Below are 19,074 nucleotides of genomic sequence, written 5' to 3'. Positions count from 1 at the left end.
GGAAGAGCTTATTTTTTTTAAATGTAATATTATAATATAATATAATAAAATATGTAGTTATCTAATTTTTTAATCAGAAAACTTTTTGGGATTCTTCTATGCAGTGTAACTCTTGAGGACAATCACAGCAATAAAACTTTTGACAATATATCTGATGTCTGCAGTCACGTCCAATGACAAAAAATAATCAAAAATCAAATCGAAACTCAAATTTTTCTTTAAAAAATTGGAGATTTTTTTTTAGGCAAAATCGCTCATTTTAATTGTGATTAAATGCACAATCCGGATGCGATCCAGATGAAACTCCGCGGGGTGACTGATGAACCAACCCAACATAACTCATGTCAAATTTTGTAAACATCGGTCAATTACAAACCCAGATATGTTTTTTATTTGGCCAATAATGAGCGAAATTGATTTTTCCAAATTTTAACTGAATCAGTATATTGATCCGGTTCCTTTACAAATTTCAATTACATTTTCAATGGGGTAAGGTCTATCTTTGGTTAAAATTTGGTCAAAATCTGTTGAGTAATGTTGACGTAATCCTGCTAAAAGACAAACAAACAAATAAACAATGTTGAAATAATGTCGTATTTGGTGATTTCAAACATGAGGGTTCCTTTTTTTCCCCCTGGTATACTGCATAAAGTCTCATACTTACAGTATGCATGATTAGAACATGTAGTCTCAACAACAGCATCAACAACCATCTACTATACTTATTATGGGATGCTCTTCAGTGAGCACATGCTGCTTCATGTACAGTATAGTCAATAGTTATTAATTCAAACAACACGTCTTCTATGAGACTGTGAGTTGTTTCTCCAGGTGCTGTGAATATGAAGGTGATTATGGTTTTCTTTAGTCCTAGGCTAGCCCTTAGTAAAGATGATAATAGTGGATCAAAGTATGTACAAATGTGCAAAAATCCATCAAATATACCGTGATAGGAAAAAAAGAATTGAAAGAATCTGTTAGCCTACCTTCTCCTTAGTGCCAGCCTGTGTGGTGTCGGGCCTTGTGCGGATGGTAAATGGTGATGCAAGCCTCTGCAGGATTCCCTGGAAGGATGGGACCATCTTTGGAGAGACGATTTCAAAACAGTCTCGGAATGAGAGGCTCCGGTGAGGCTCAATGCGAGCCTGTCTCCTAAGTCCTTCTCCAAGCTGTAGTAACTCCATGCGAGGCCCCAGGACGAGATGAAAAGGAAAGGCTCGGCAAAACGTGGCTAAACCAATGCACAAATCACTGGGGTTGATGGAAAGCGAGAGGGGAGGACGTTTACTGCTCACAGAGGAGCTGTTTGGTAGGGAAGTGAGAGCAGGAGAGTAAGTCTCTTGGATTTGGAAAGATAGACAAACAGTAGGAACTGAAGTTGCAAATGGAGAGGGAGGGGATAGAGATGAGGAAGGTGAGGCTGTCGGAGACACGGTTGGCGTTGGGGTTGAGTCACAGTCTATTGGTTCTTCATCGTCATTGGGTAACAAAGGGGTAAGAGGTGGCACTTCTTCCACCTCCACCTCAGAATGAAAGATCCTCCTGGCAACAGCTCTGATTAACCCCGGCATGACCAATCCAACAACAGGGGCGGGGTTAAAACAATGAAGAAGTAACACCTTCTCCCTTCCGCCACTCTCTCTTTGATCCCCAACTTTGTCCAATTTTCTCCTCCCTTTGTCCTCCTCTTCGGGGTCCGTGCACTGGAAGGAGGGGCTCTCAGACGAGGCACGACGACCCGTGGAGGTGCGAATGTGTTCCAAAATGGCGTCAAAACCATTAAAGAAATCCTGGAGGTTTCCACCCACAGCCCGGAGGACTCGCTCATTCTCTTCAAAGCAAAGGCTGAAGAATTCTTCTCCAAAATGTTCTCGAAGCTCACAGAATGGTACTCCTATAAAATGGAAAACGAGCGTCAATGTCTTTGTGTTGAAACTAATTGGAAATGTTCTGGTTGATGGGTATTAAACAAAATACACTATATGCTTCTAAAATGTCTTTTTTCTTGCAGAATCAGGGACTATAATCTATCAGCACTGGATATGTGATTCCCTGCGACAAAAACATCTGTCGTCTTTGCCATCTTAGGTGTCAAAAGACAGCTGTGTTTTAATTTAAACAATAAAGATAAAATGTAGTTAAAGCTCTTTAATGAAGGAGTGCTGTATAGAGCCTTGTGTGACACAAAAAGCACTTCTCAATAATCATATAATCTGCAAAGACGGAAGCTAATTAAATGTTCACATAAAATGGAAGTCAATTTACTAGTGAGGTCTTTGTTGAAAAGGAGGCAACGTATAATTAGATCCCATAATGCTAAAAACAATGCAGTGGAGTATCATAAATTTGAATCATAATCTATTTAACGAATGCTCTACCTGCTTCATGCTGGGTGGTGTACACCCTGGACACAATGTACACAGACAATGACAATCATATTCACCTCTATCGGTCAATTAGTGACTCAAATTAGCCTAACATGCATGCTTTTAGTCTGCATGGGGAAACAGGATGACTTAAAGAATATCTACATATACATCACACAGAGAAACACCCAAGGGAAACCCTTAGCATCATCTTGTTTTAAGGCAAAATTGACATTAAAAAAAAAGAAAAAAACTATCTCAAACGGTCTCATCACCCTTTATTCTTATACTGAATGTATTTACCCAGCATGGTGGCCATGTACTGCAGAATTTGTAGGACATCTTCCTCCGAGCCAGAATTTTCTAGAAACGGGCACTTCTCTTCAATCTTCTCTGGCCGTCTCTCCTCAGGTCCAACTTCCTGGCACCTGTAAAGAAGAGAAAGAAACAATTAAAATTACAAGAGCTTATGAGGCTTTAAAGTCAATGGTAGGGAGTTTACACACTCCAGTAAAGTGTACACACTCCAGTACAGTAGGTGGCGATATACACCTATTCAAGTTGGTTACAACAACCAAGAAAGAAAGTAAGAAATCAATAGCAGGATGAAGTGTCAGTGCCCAATACTTTTGTGGGCCTTATCCTTACGGATCCTTTCAACGCATGCGTGAAACACGTCTACACACGGTCGGCCTATTTTACGGCAGTATGTGTACTACTTACAAGATTGAAACGCTGCTATTTAAAAAAAATATTAGAATTTTTTTTGTTTTTCAGCGAATTCTGATTTATTTTTGTTTTTTATTTTATTTTCTGTTTGATTTTTGACTGTCAATGTTGTGTATTGTGCTTTGATCCGTTTTGGAAAATATTCATCTTGCGGTGGTTACAGTTACATATTTACATGTGTACTATTCAAATGTTTAATAGTCGTACAGTCGTAAATGTCATATGGTCGGTTTACATTCAAAAATCACGTCCCAGTAGGAGCTCTGTCGTAAAGATTGCGAGTAAAGGAACTGACGTAGTCTACGCGCATGCGTTGAAGCGATCTGAAAGGATCAGGTCTGTGAAAGGATCGGGCACTGACATGGAACACTTGGCAGTAAGTTCCTATAAGACATGACTTGAATACTTTTCCTTGAGAGTATGTTTTACTAAACTGTGAAGTATTCTGAAATACAAGCATATTCCAATAAAAGCCTTCCACAGCTGTCAGTATTGACAGCTTGGGCCTTATTTACTTAGGATTTAGAACCCATTGTGACAATTATTAAACAAAGGAGAAAGTTAGGTATATTGTTACCTTAAACAAACATTCTGACCTCGAAATAAATGATTTGTATTCAGCCCTTGCTGTGTGAATAGCTTTACCGTTTTGACAGCTAGAGAGAAGTAAAGACCAGATCGAAAGCATTGTGTCTGAGCCTCTGTGTCAGGGATAGTCTATGTCTCTGCCTTATCAAACCTTCCAGGGTGAAGACTGGAAACATACCAGAGAAGGGCTCAGTGGGTTAGAACAGTGATTCCCAAACAGGGGTATAGAAGCAAATTGCAGGGGGTACTCAGAAAGATTTATTCTATTATAATTCATTTTGAAATAATCAGGGAATGTTCCTAGTTCCTTTTTAGACTATTTTTGGACAAATTCACCACAAATTAACAATACGGTTGCTAAAAAAAATACTACATTTTCTTGTAATCTATTGAAACAGGATTATTTTATGCTGTAGAGGCCATTTTTTACAATAGGAGAAAATAAGTAGCTACATTTTACATCAAAAGCCACATTTTATTAATACTGAAGTAATTACATAAAAGTTGCATTGGTAATTTACAAAAAAAAAAACGTTAAATTCCACTCATTCTTTTGAATTTGTAGATTAAGCTGCATAGGGAACCAATGTTTAAGACACATTTATAGGTTTAGGAAAATCCGCTGTTCCACAAATAAAAAAGCATATACTGAATTATGGAGAGTGTTTTTATGATATGAAGATGGGGTACACATGAGATGACAAAAATGCAAAGGGGGCACACGGGGCAAAAAAGTTTGGGAAACAATGGGTTAGAATAATACAGTGTATGTGAGCACATTAAACAGCCAACAAATAGAAGGATGACTGATACCATGAGGGATGATGACATCAACAACAGACAGAATGTAACATAGAATGTAATAAAGCTGCAAGGAAAACTAAGAGAAAAAGATGTGGGAATCCCACCTGATTTCTTGTTGTCTGTAGAATTGCAGGGTTCGTTGCAGAGCTTCCTGAACAGTCTGTGTCTGCAACAAGAGAGGAAAAATATAACACAAGATGCTTTGTCATTTGCCATGTCTTGACTTTTATGTTCTGAGCTGAAATAAGAACTGAAGTGGCTCGACCAGAGTGGTAGAGAGGTAAAACAGTTTGAGGTTATAAGCTTTGATGCTCCAGGGCTTTGGTTTAGACACCTTTATGCACCGTGGCCCTCAATGTCAGGCTGAACAGCACAGTGGTTACCCCTATGGTTTTCCATTGTTTAATGATATATATCACAAACATGTTCTCAATATTCACCCAAAAGTATGACTTAAGTACACCTTAAAGTTCCCAGAGCCAGTTTGAAAAATACTGTGCGCCAATAGAAGCAGTTTCTACCATTTTGCTCTGTCAAAATATACTAATGCCTGAAATGCCAAGTATCAAACAGGAGGAAAAATGTCATTGTGTCAATTGGTTTTGCATCCATGACAGTCACTTTTAATTTGCACCAGTTTGAATAAATTTGACACTGGCTGAATTTCATTACTTTGCTCCAGAGGCAGGAATCTGTTTCTGTTATTTCACTGAGTTCACCCTCTGACTGCAACAGGTGGCAGGGATAATTAAATCAAACTGCGGCAGTGTTAATGGTGTTAGTGGTGAATGTGCTTTGTCTTTTGCACGTCGAAGTTTATGATGTGAAGTAAATCAGTAACAAAAAAACAAAAAAAACAAAAAAAAATGTAAAAAGTGTATTTCTTTTTAGTGGTTTGCATGGAAACTAACAGATGAAGGGAAAAATGTGCTCCCATTAGGTGAGAACCTGTTTCCTCGGCATTTACTCTTTTTTTTGCATACATACAGTTTGAATGGGGTACACGTGGTTGTGTGTGTGTGTGTGTGTGTGTGTGTGTGTGTGTGTGTGTGTGTGTGTGTGTGTGTGTGTGTGTGTGTGTGTGTGTGTGTGTGTGTATGCGTGCGTGCAGCTGATGAGCTGTGGGTTTACTGACAGTATAAGCTTTAGAGGGCGGCCCAATGTGATTATCTGGGATACGACTGCAATGCAAGGCTGTAATGACAATAGTAGAACACAGTGTGCCAGCTGGAGAGGTCACGCTGAGGCCTCCACCCACTCCGGACGGATACATCAGTTACTTATTTGGTGTGTTTATGTATGAAATTGCAGGGAGAATGACAGTGGATTTAAGGGTGGTGACTGCGAGGCTAAAACACGAGGCAGTAAGAAGGGTGACGGGCGTGTGACTGTGTGTGTGTGTGTGTGTGTGTGTGTGTGTGTGGGGGGGTGTGTGTGTGTGTGTGTGTGTGTGTGTGTGATTGTGCTGTTGGAGGAAAAAACTGTGTCAGCGGGTGTTTGTGAGCATGAATGGGGGTCTTTCACCAGCACAAGGTTAAAATGGAGTGAAACATACTGTATCAAAGCACTTGACAATGTGCTTCATACTGTATCCACCTCTCCTTAACATGTTGTCCTTTTCCTATTGATGCAAATCTCCCAAAAACAATATTTCATATCATTTTATGAAAAATAAAACCAGATTTCAATCTATCAACATCTGCGACAAAAACACCTCATTAACATATTTTCATTTATTCCACACTCCGATTTGGTGTGTGTGTAACAAAGACAATGTGTCCTCTTGATGCTCTCCTCTTACAGCGTCCTTGATGGAGCTATTCATTTACCACAGATCATGCACTTTATAGAGCGTGCTTGCTTACAGGGCTCCGAGGCCTGACCAGCCACACTTGAGGCCCTACCTGCTTTCAGCTCATGTGCAAACATACTGCCCACATACATCATCATTAGTCTGCTTAGTAATAGCAATGGCATGTTTACTGTACACGCAGTGCGATATACTGCGTCACATGTTGAGCTCACACAAAACAAGGTTGTCGGATGAGTGACGGGTCTAGCGCAGGGGTCTGAAGCCTGCGGCTCTGGAGCCTCATGTGGCTCTTTGACTTTTTTGCAATGGCTCCCTATAGCAGCGATTCTCAATTGGTAGGTCGGGACCCAAAAGTGGATCCCGGACCTGTACTGGGTAAGTCGCGGACAGCTGGCCAAAAATAAATAAATACTAAACGTCTCTGATGTTGGACTTGTCCTTTATTTTGAAAGAAACATTTCCTTTTACAGGCATGCTGTGAAATTCATGTTTAATTTATGTTTAAAAAAAGACTTAATATGGTTGGTTGAATTCTAAAAAAAATAAGTGAGTCGCGATTTATTGACCGTGGCAAAATGTGGGTCCCGGGGTGAGACCAGTTGAGAACCCCTGCCTTATAGCTTTAAAACACATATGGAAAATAAAGAGTTGTTATTTTCTTACTGTCTATAATTAATGATATTGACACCAAATAAAATCATGATATAAAAATTTGTTAACCTAAAATAATTCACGTTGTACAATAACTCAGCCACATTCCTATTTCACCTCCTGCAACCTCTACAGATCATTAACTTTCCTTGAACCTGTGGCTAACCTTAAGTTTTAAATCCCTTCCTATTCTGGAAGAAAATAGAGATTTTAATTGTGTGGGGAACAGATTCATTTAACCGCCAATGTGCCGTGACTGCCGTCTAAATATGGATGCTTGCTATGTGGCAAGCAATTAGCATGTGTTGACTGACATGATCATGTGCTAGTAAATTCAAGTTACTTTTTGTGGCCCTCCAAAAAAAAAAAAAACTTCTTTATATAACATTGTGTTCATGTAAACCGAGATGAGTAAGAATTTGAAGATCCAAGATACTGTTTTGATGTTGTTTCTTGATGTTAATTTATTTTATTTTAAACTGTTTTTAAGTTGCCATTTACACGATCGAAAATAAATATATCAAATCAAATTAAATCAAACATTATTATATATAATTCTAACTGTATAGAATTTAATACACTGTATTGTATTCACTAAGAAGGTATTTTGTTCTCTCGGTGAGATGACAGTAAAGGTTGCAGACCCCTGGTCTAGTGCCTCGTGACCATCGTTGTCGGGTGTGTGATGGACAAGGTTCAACTCGATTTGAAGCAGTATGTGTCAAGAACAATACACAATCAGATATAAGTACAGGTTGTTAGGAGAATTTGGAGAGTAGAGTTTTGCTCTCTGTTTTCTGATTTTTCTTTCAACTCTTCAAGCTCTCTTTATCAAAATTACCTCCTTTGTTTGCTCTGTTTCTTCAGCTTTGAAGGAACACAGAATACTCCCTCCTTTCCTCTTTTTCCACTGTTGCTCTGCGTTCTCTTCCCTGAGAGCCGTAGTCGTGATCTTACTCGTATTTGAATCTTCCACTTATATGTCTGACCATCCTCCCTGCCTGTCTGAGACTAAATCCTTTTAACAGAAATAATCTTTGCAAAGATCAACCTGTGCTTTCTTTATACATTTGTGTTTTTCCACTAGATTTCTATCAACATGACCTGATGTGTTCTGAGATCACAGAGCAGCAGGTATTGGCACACACTGTTGGAAAGCACCCATTTCTTTCAAAGGAAATGGAAGCACGTGCAGCAGATGAGACCCTCTGTGGTGAATATCTCAGAATAGGAAAACAGAACAGGGATGACTAATAAACCAGAAGAAACCCCAACAGTTAAGCCATTTTAGATTGAAAATTGTTGCATTGTTTTTAGATTATTTATAATAATTTGGCAATGGCAGTATTGGAACTAAATGAAAGCGGCAAAAAGCAAATATGTGACAAGTATTTAGCATAAACTGAGCGCTGTACGCAGTTGTTCGGAATAAGATGGGCGCATTGATATATTAAGACAGCAGTTCCTGCCTGAACAGCCAGTCATAACCCACTCCGGGGCTAAGGAACAGTTTGTACTTGGCCGTCAAATTTTAGTCATCCACTAACTTAATCATATTTGTACTCATACCCTCTATCCACATTGCACTGATTCTCCAGCATTTCTACATTGTTCACTGTGCATTTCTACTTTATGTACATTCTCCTTTGCTTCAGTTTTATATGTTATTTCTGCAAATATATTTATACTATGTTGTTTTATTTTTAATTATCTATTTCTAGATTGCTGACAACAACAAAAACCTCTTATCATCATACCTGATGGTAAAACTAAGGCAGTAAATTCTTTTTTATTCGCAGTATTGTGGCACTAGCGCCTGTGTGATCCGTTATAACAAATGAGTTATAGAATCAGAATCATTAAACATGGGACGTGATGTTAAATTGTTTTTTGCCAAATGATGGTAGTAAGAGTGGCGTGGTAGCTGTGTCTCAGCCTTTTTAACACAAGACAGACACCCTCATCAAAGGTGGCCAGCTACAGGGTGATCAAGCCTGAGCTTGCATCCCATAACTGTTTCCCACTTTCTCCTGTCTGCAGCTTTGGGCACCTGTCTTCTTTTTTTCTTGCTAGGAAGTAGGGCTGAAAGATCAATTGCATTTGTGATTTTATCGCAATATCTTAAAACGTGATTTTCTAATCGCAAAGGCTGCAATTTTTTTTTTCTTCTTGTCCTGTCTTGTACTGTCCTGTTAAGTTCAGAGAGTGTTTACACGTTTCATAAAATGTGAAGTTAGTTACATATGTTGAAGAGGTAAAGCCACAGATTTGTTTGCTTTATTGTTGTAATCTGTGCTTTAAAATGTATATTTCATATTTATTTTAAGTTTAAATAAATCTGAAATTGTTTATAATGAAACAGATTGATTTATTGCTTGTGTTCATTGAAAAATTGAAAAATACACGACAAGAGGCCCTTGAAAAAAATAATTGCATATTAATTTGCAATCGCAATATTGAGTTAAAAAAATCGCAAATAGATTATTTTCCAAAATTGTTGTCTGCTCTTAGCTCTCTTCCTTTGATGTTCTCTGGCAGGGTGGAGTCTTTCACCAGCATTTGTTGTACTACCTCTTCAGTTTCGTGGTTGCTGATGCTCCACGAAACGTGGTCTTGTACCAAAGAAGTACTGGTCAATCAATGCGATTCCCTTACCTCTGCTCCCTCAAACATTCTTTCCTTGGTGGATTCTCAGTCCCCCAAATGTTGCTATTTTTTCCCAGCCACAGTTGCACACCTGTCCCATTCCCAATTATGAGAAGCCTGGTTATTTCATTTGCATAGCCCACAGGACTATGCAAGGCAGGGGGGCATCCTTTGCTCCGAGTCAAGCCTAAAACTGACCAAATACCTTGACTTGGGAGCACGTTATAATGGTCTTTGAGCCTAGGAGGGGTCGTTCCACTTGATCCATACCCACTGGCTGCTTCTTTCGGCCATATCAGAGTCTGATTTAATTGTCTGTCATAGAGCCTGACCATGTATCCCAAGGGCTTTCTGCAGCCTAATGGTGGAGGAAGCCACAAAACATCTCTACTTTGTAAATAGAAAAGTGCCAAAGGCAGTGTGTTGAGTTTGCCCTGTTTGGGACACATGATAGGCATTTGGTGGCAATAATATGCTAAATAATCACATTTCACATTTTTCCCCCAAAACTCTGAAACAGAATTGTATACTTATACTTAAAAAAACTTCATTTTAAACTTGAAGGTTTCCGGTCTTCTTTATTCTCGAGCCTGGAGCATCTACATCTATTAATAATATCTTAATATCCATGTCGCCCTGCCTTCTTAGCGTATTATGTCAAGGACCAATCAAGTTCAAACCACATTCCAAACACACAAAGAAGTTTATGAAAAAAATTAATTGTGAGGAAACGATTCAAGCAGTAAACCATCATAAAATCAATGACAGTCTTGAGCTCAAGCTCATTAGTTGCACCATAAATGTCAATACAATGCTATGGAGGAGGGTAACCCAGTTTCTGCCTCTTCGATACATGACAGCCAACTTGCATCTGTGCAAACACATGCAGAGTGAGTGAGTCACATCACTTGGTTTGTAGCAAATAGACGAGTCCCCTTTAATAACAAGCTCTTTTAGATATGAGGGACGATTGTTTGCCTGAAGGGGGCTTATCAACCTTTTCACATTCCCTCTGGCATTTTGTTTTCTTGCTTTTGAATTCCAACAACAAAACAAACACCTCTTTTTTTTAAATCTGGTACATTACCATAAATATATGCAGTTGTTACATTTTGTCAAACTATAACAGCCAATTTGCTATAAACTAGGTTTTCAAAGATAAGATCTGTGTCATCCTATAGGATTTCTTGACATCTACAAGCAGTAATCCAAAAAATCATAAGAAATATGTACAAAAAGAGCTTTGCAAGCTGATAGAAATAGAAATTTCCACCAGATTTTGCACAATAGTAAATGTTAATGGATTCATTTTTTTTTTTTTTTAAAAAAAAGATGAATTCTATTCACAAAATATACCTTGTAAATATGTTTTTATTAGCAAGGGTAGTTAGGGGCTTAACGCATAATTTAGATTTAGTGAAGCACGCGTGTCCTTTTGTTAAGCCTCAAGCGTTGCCAAACTAATGGCAACTTTTCATAAACAAACATGAGTGAGAAAGACCGTCAGACAGGAAATATGTGCACATCTGTGTGTTTGTGCTTCTGGGTCGATGCAGACAGGGTGAAGGCAAGCACAGAGAGCATGCTCAGTCCTGTCAGTCACGGTCCAATGCAGTCAACCTCAGACACAGCGTCTGCATGCACACCCTACGACCGTATGTGCGTGGTCTGCACATGTGTGTATGTGAGAGAGAGAGAGAGAGAGAGAGAAAGGACAAAAATGATAACAAACAAAGTGTCCTTTAGTGGACATTACAAGCAGGTGTATTGGTGCCTCCACTGAAGAGCAGCTATGATAATCATGGAGACTGTAACATTGTGATCAAAGTCAGAGGAATGTTAGACACAAAACCAATGAGAGCGTAGAAGAGAAAAAACCTTGGATATTTGCCCTTCCTGTTTTTCTGGAACTAAAGCACAGCATAATGACCCTCATGTATTAGCATTTAAAAGAGCTTAATTGATGCTAAAATGCTGCCTATAATTACCTCGATGGGAAAACAAACACATACCTGCATGTAGTCATACACGTTCACACACACACACACACACACACACACATATATATATATATATATATATACATATATATATATCGGGACACACAATGGCACCCAAATGTGTTTTGTATTAGTTTATTTAGGTTCAGGTAAAATAAATACTGCACAGAGATTGTCGAAGTTTGCATCACCTTCAGTTTTTTGTATTTAGCTGGTCTTTTTTTTGTTTTTTGCGAGACAGTATCCGGCTAAAGAAACTATACAATTTCATCAATTTCAACAACGACAATATTTCACAAGAATTGCGGCATGCTTACGGTACAGTGGAAGCTTTTGCCTTAACTTCCCGCATCTGATAAAAACACAGCAGTGCACCACCAACTTATTGAAACGTGAACCAAGTTGTGTAGAAAAAACATCCTGTGTGAGCATCAGACAGTCATTAGATCATCTTTAGTAGGTCCACTCAGTAATACATCTTATTTACTGTATATTGGTTTCTTTTTTTTTTTTTTTAATTAGTGAATACACGTCTGCAGGATGAACCACATCCATATGCAAAGATCTTTTTACCTGTTTTACTTCCAGTTAGAATAGGAGAAAAACCCTAATCATTAGATAAAACTAATTGTTTTACATTTTAGGAACACCAAGTAAGTAATTTCCACTCCTAAGTGTTAGAATTAGGACACAAAACTGTTAAAGTTCCTCTTTATTTCTTACCTTGGTAACCTAAACTCTAGCCACAAGCCTCCAAAAGAAACTCTGCCAGCACGTATTAGACCGCGGCAGGGAGAGATTTAAGATGATGGCATTACAACATGCATGAAATTACAAAGTGAATGGTGAAGACAGCTGGACGTGAGGCAGACGTTGGATTTTCAAGCTGAGACAGACCAAACATTATGGAAAGAATTTTAAACAAAGGACTCACGTTTTACCTACTTCTGGAAAGATAGTCAAATAATTTATCACCTAATCTAAATTTAATCTCTCAGATTATTAAAGATATCAGGGAAAATAGGGGGTTTTGGGGGGTTAGTTTTCAAGACAACAAAAATGTTCCTAATGAGCTTATGTAAATGCAATTTAGCGAATTTCTACTATTAGGAAAAGCTTGCCGGCTTAATCATAGACGTTTATCAAAAAACAAATAATTAAGTCGGTTGCAGTCTAGGAACCAGCTATTTGGTGGTTGGATACCACACGGTCAGAGACTTTCACATGGCATCACACCCACCATGTTCGATCTCTGGTTGTAGCCAGACAAAACAAATCAATTTACAGTCTGATCCTTGTTTATGTATATTTTGCCTCCATAATTATGTCACTTCTATTAGTGAGATGTTTGCTGAATTGGATCATTGTCATTGCTCAAACTTTTGGACTTTGTCGTAGTCTTCATATCGACTGTACTGGAATCAGGGGTGCACTGGCCATCTGGCAACCCGGGCATCAACCCAATGGGCTGTCGAGTCCGCTACGTTTTTTTTTTTTTTTTTTAATGAGTTAGTGGAGGCAAACATGGTAACAGGTGGGCAAAATTTTACAAAAGTAGCAAAAACGTGGCATGAAAAGAGTGTAAAGTGACTAAAATGGGCCATAAGCAGTCAAGAGTGGCCAAAAAACTGGCAAATAAAAAGGAACCAGGTGGTTTGTTATGGCTAAAGGTAGCTTGAATGGGCAAAAAAGGGCAAAAAATGTGTAACAAAAAAAAGTGGCAGTTATTTGACAAAAGTTAGCTTATTTGGATTAAAAGTGGCCAAAAATTTCACTACATTCAAAAATGTAATAAAAGCGTCAAAAAAAAAAAAAAAAAAAATTGCAAAAATGGAGAAAAAATAAAAAAGTGATATTTATTGGCAAAAGGAGCTAAAATTTGAAACAAGTGTCAGAACTTTTTGAAAAGGGGCAAAAATGGGGCAAAAGGAAGTTTCAAAATGGCCAAAGGAAAATAGGTACAATGGGTTACAAAGTTTCCCCTTTTAAGGTTTTCTTGGGGAATAATAATAAACATTAAGACATAAAGAGCCACATGTTGAGAATCACTGACTTAATAACGGCTGGTCTGGACAAAAAATGCCAGGGATACATTTTTATCCCAGTCCACCCCTGACAGGAATTGGCCCGCAGACCGCATGTTTGACACCCTGGGTAATATAAAGGCATTTTGAACTCACTTTGCAAGGACAAGGTCAAACTCTAGACAGAACTGGAGCCTTACCGTGGGTGAGGTCAGTCTCCTCAGGCTTTCACCCAGAGAATCGAGGTTCACCCTCCTCCTCCGGGTCCCCCTCTTGTGCAGTCCTCCGGGTCCCTGCTGCGTCTCCTCGCCCGCCGGGCACACCGCCGGCCTCTCGGCGGAGCTGCGCCCGTTCCAGAGCGCCGCTCTGTGGGAAGAGGCGAGAGAGGAGAAGGGGCATCCGCGGCTCTCCTCCGTCGGCTCCAAGCCGCCGTCCCCTACGTCCCCCCCGGGGCTCTCCAGCCCGCAGTCCGAGCCCACCGAGCTGCTGAAGGACTCCGAGGAGATTTTTCGCGACGAAGAGGACATTGTTGTTTGTTGTGGTGGTGGTGGGGGATGATGATGATGATGATGATGATGATGATGATGATGATGATGATGATGCCAGTGGCAGTGCTGAGGATGAAGGGGATGCTACAGTCGGCTCCGTACGTCCACCTGTGCGACGGGGAGTCATCAGATAGTGGCTGTGGGGTGAGGAGGGTGGACGGGTGACTGTGCGTGTGCGTGTGTGAGATGCGTCTGCATGCGTGTCAGAGTCGGAGGGGCTGGGGGGGTGGAGGGGGGCTCGACCGATAACAAGCGCTCTAACGGCACGCAAACATTTATATAAGGAGAAGGAGTGGGACGTGAAGGTACAACACCTCCAAGAAGTGGCCCCTAAAGAGACCGCAGACCCCCCTGTGTCCAACTGACTATAGCTACAGACTGTCCGTGTCCTGGGCTGTGTCTCAGCGGCTCTCCCCGGTGTGGCAGTCCCTCTCCCGGTCCCCCGCTCCCCCAAAGTCACCGCTCCTCCTCCGACTCCTCCGTCCCTCCACCTCCTCCTCCTCCTCTGCGACAGCCGGTCCTCGGTCTGAGGGACCTCTCATCGTTCGTCCATCCCTCACCCGCAGGCCCGCACCCTGCCCGTGGCTCCCTGGGGTGTCGTGTAGTGGTCGGATTTTTTGAGGTGGTCCGCGTTCCAACTGTGGCGTTCAGGGACTCAACTGGAGTGACTGTGAGCGAGATGTGGCGCACGAGCGAGTGAGGGGCGAGAGAGAGAGGGAGCGAGAGAGAGAGAGAGAGAGAGAGAGAGACCACCAGTAATCCATCCATCCCATTTCTGACCCGCTTACTCCTTTTTCAGGTTCGCGGGGGTCTGCTGGTGCCTATATCTGGCTGCTCGGAGGGGGTACACCCCGGGTAGAGTGCCAGTCCCACTCACCCTCAATCTAGAGCAGGGGCGTCAAACTCATTTGAGTTCAGGGGCCAAATATGGAACTGTTTGATCTCAAGTGGGCCAAATCCAAGTGATTTTAGGCGGGAAAACAAGCACTTTCAACTTTAATGTCCCTTATTTTGCACTTCCGCGTTTAATATATATACAAAGTAGCGGTGTAAATCACCTGTTTCATTCCAATACGATACAATATCGATTATCAGAACAACGATTCGATATCGCCGATGTCACAAATCCTGGCTCGATTACGATTTTGATTTGATTTGATTTAGAGGCCTGCGATTGATATCAGACAATAATCTGGGATTGGGGGGGGGGGTTACATTAAAGAATAACAACACAATATTGATACATTTTGAGAATTTTATTGTCTAACTGTTTACATGAAAAACACTCTTTGAAAAACATTTTTTTTTCTCACCGACTACCGTTGGCATTTTAAATGAGCATAGGGCAGGATTTGTGAAAAAAAATAAACATTAATTTTAAGTCTTTTTTTAATGCTAGTGGTTGATGAAGCGCTGAAAACCAAAGCCCACACACATTTCTCCCTATTGCCCTGAAAAGATTCTGTGATACATTTTGTACTGCTGTTCTGGGGCCCATTTCCCCACGCAGTTCTGCAGACATGAAGTCAAATGACGCTGATGGTCACGTCAAGTGATGCTGGTGCGCATTCTCGACGGCTTGGAGAGGCGTCCCAATACCCGGAAATAAAAGAGAATGAGAGGAAGACGGTTTGGAGACTGAAAGAAGACAAGCACAGAGGACTAAACTACTGTTTGGTTCCACACATGTATGCAGAGGCATGTGCACAGGTCACATCAACGGCGAGTAAATAAATAACCGTGTCACAGACACTCATTCGTATCCGACCCAACAGTGAAAACTTCTTTTTTTTTCTTAATGAAATTACATATTTACATTTGTTTTAGTGGTAAGCACTGATTTTATTAACAAACAACTGTTAATGTCAACATCAGATCAGTGCATGGGTAACAAGCGATCGTGCAGAGGCACGCAAGAGACCCATCGCATCTATTTACATAATCCATGTATCAAAGGTAAGGATAATCCATGTTATTGTGCAGAAAAAGGAATGTTTCAATGATGTATTCCTTTATAATTGTCCTCCACTGCTCCATTCTCCCTGCACTGTGGATCCTGCTATCACTGTTTCAGTTAAAGCTGCATTCTTCAGGTCTACAGCTGCTGCAGCAGGAAAGGAAGAACGCTGCGCGCAAACAACCCTATGTGACCGAACCCGACCACCAGTTCTAAAGATCTGTCTGAACCCGACCCGTTCGGTGCCGTCGGGTCCCATCAGGGTTCGGTCGGGTATCCATCCTCTAGTTAACAAATTCACCACAAACTAACAATTAAACTATTGCGTAATAAAATACTACATTTTCTTGTAATTTTTTGAAACAGGATTATTTATGTTTGTTTGGTTTGTCGGTTTGCCTACCTACCTACCTATGCCGTAGAGCAGGGGGTCTCAACTCGTCTCACCCTGGGACCCACATTTTGCCTCGGTCTTCAAATCGCGACTCACTTTTTAAATAAAAATTAAAATTCAACCAACCATATTTAGTTTTTTTCAAAGATAGCTGTTGAAAACACGTATATATAATCTTTATTAAAACTTGAATCTATATATTTTGTTGTGCAACATGCATTTCACAGCATGCCTGTCAAAAGAAGTTTCTTTCAAAATAAAAGACAAGTTCAACATGACAGACATTAAGTATTATATTTTTTTGGCCAGCTTTCCGCAACCCATCCAGTACAGGTCCGCAACCCACTTTTGGGTCCCGACCCACCAGTTGAGAATCACTGCTGTAGAGGCCATTTCATCACACTTCTGACAATAGGACGCAATAATTAGCTATTGGCTTAATATTGAAGTAATCACATAAAAGTTTAATGGTATTTTGGAAAAAAATAAATACACTTTAAATTACATTAATTGTTTTGAATTTAGAGATTAAGCCTTAGAGAACCAATGTGTGAGACAAAGTTAGGGGTTTAGGGAAGCCCGCTGTTCCACAAATGAAAAAGCATGAAATTATGGAGAGGGTACTTATGATGTGAAAAGGGGGTACACATGATTTGACCAAAATACAAAGGAGGTACATGGGACAAAAAAGATTGGGAACCACTGCTCGAGTTAATCAGCTGTGTTCCGGTGATGAACAAACGCGCTACCGCGGCGGCTTGGCTAATGACTGCAGTTACCCTAACCACCGTGGTGTCAAGGGTCTGGTTTCTAGATCCTGCCCTATGCTCCTTTCACAAAAAATTAAAGAAGAAGGCAAAATGACGATGGATATTGATGTTTATACTTTAGATCGATTTGACTAAATCATTGATCAAACAATCGATTAATCAATGTAGATCGATTAATCTTTACATCTCTAATGCAAAGTTTGTAAGGCACCAATAATCTCCAAGCAATAAGTGATATACAGAATCTCATATATACAGTTTATATATATATTTTGACACATGTGATCTGGAGACTCCGATCAACCTAACAGACGGGAATTAAGCCATAGCTGGAGAACATGCAAACTCCACACAGAAAGGACCCAAGGGAATTATGCAATGTAAAGCACTTTGAGTGTATGAATATATAAGTGGCTATATAACTCCAATGCATTATTATTATTATTATTATTATTAGGAGGTACAGAAAGCTGGTTCTGTTTCCATTTAAGTTTCCATGAAGGTGAAATATTACACAGCTGTCCTGTGACCACAGAAACTTCCAAAGCTTCTGCATCTTTGTTATATGGAGAATAAAATCAATGAATAAATACAGTTTGGGCATTTATTCACAAGAGTGGGTATTTTTTTTAAACAGTTTCCCATGTTACCGTGACCAGATCTAGCTGAGCTTGAGTTGCTAGGCAGAGGTCTGCGCTCTCCGAGTGCTTTTTCTTACTTGAAAGTCAACTGGAAGATGTTGCTCATCAATAAACTGACCGGTAATCAGACAACATCTGATTGCAACAGTCACGGTCAATGAGCTGGGATCATGGCAACATGTTGAATGTGTTTGAACAAACGCGGCTCCTGGAGAAACGCTGGCTATTAATGGATCTTGCAGCAATCGCGCACGCTTGTTGGCTCATGTGTGCCGCTAATAACTGCCATGACCTTGACCTCAATTGGCAGAGCATGTCTGTTCATTAAGGACCCCCAAAGTGCACAACACACTCATACGTGCACTCACAAATAGACTCCAGTGTAATTTCCTGAAGGTGTCTACTAATTCATTTGACTGTCTCGAGTAGCATGACCCCAATCCTTTGCACTGCATTGTGTGTATGTTCTCTATCTAATACTCTCACACACAGTCAATCTTTTTTCTTTCCTTATCAGCCTGCCTGCTTTCAGCAATCAGTGTGCCATCCATCAGTAATAATGTGAGCATTTAATAAAACCAGCACTCAACAACATAAACATTGTTGCAGAAAAGATAAACCTAAGAGGGAAGTACTGCTCTGAGCTGACGGGCAGCCATCTATAGCCAAGTGCAGACGAGACATTAGATCACAGACTGTCAAAGAGGGCAACGCTGTATGGACAGCAGAGACCAAATACAATGAGAACATCTTGAATAGAAGACAATTCATGTTAATGAAAGATGGTGTGGTCTGATGGAGCCATGGAGAGTGTGATCAGATTTATCACTCGTGCCAAAATGTTTAACTAATGGTTTTGATATGAACATTTTATTAATTGTGCTTTTAAACATTAATGCTGCCGTTAAGCATTTACTTTATTTGACTTCATCAAATTTTCTACTATTTCTGTCAGTGCATGTGTTTACTTCCACATGTCAAAAACATGCTTCTGAATTAACCTATAGTCTCAAAATAAGGATTACTTGAAATGAAGTAGTAGCGTGTGTGACATTTTAAACCTTACTTTACTATATGTTGGTCCAATAATGGACTGGCTACATGTCCATTGTTCTTACTGCAATGAGCTATTGGTCACCTGTG

The 19,074-nt window shown here is 40.2% G+C and overlaps 1 protein-coding gene across 1 annotated transcript in view; it reads right to left on the bottom strand.

The window, feature by feature from the left end:
• The window catches only part of gucy1a2 (guanylate cyclase 1, soluble, alpha 2), a 52,944-nt gene extending 38,106 nt beyond the window's left edge, over window positions 1-14,838 (bottom strand). The window contains exons 1-4 of the mRNA XM_028464426.1: window positions 13,822-14,838; window positions 4,592-4,653; window positions 2,670-2,794; window positions 987-1,894 (exon numbers count right to left, since the gene is read on the bottom strand). Coding sequence (XP_028320227.1) covers window positions 987-1,894; window positions 2,670-2,794; window positions 4,592-4,653; window positions 13,822-14,148 — 1,422 coding nt within the window. The 5' untranslated portion in view covers window positions 14,149-14,838. The remainder of the gene's footprint in view (window positions 1-986; window positions 1,895-2,669; window positions 2,795-4,591; window positions 4,654-13,821) is intronic.
• Window positions 14,839-19,074: the final 4,236 nt, after the last annotated feature.

This window comes from Gouania willdenowi, chromosome 13 (assembly GCF_900634775.1).
Source record: "Gouania willdenowi chromosome 13, fGouWil2.1, whole genome shotgun sequence".
NCBI classification, from domain to species: domain Eukaryota; kingdom Metazoa; phylum Chordata; class Actinopteri; order Blenniiformes; family Gobiesocidae; genus Gouania; species Gouania willdenowi.
Note: the sequence above shows the minus strand (reverse complement) of the source record. Positions and strands in the feature narration are given on the sequence as shown.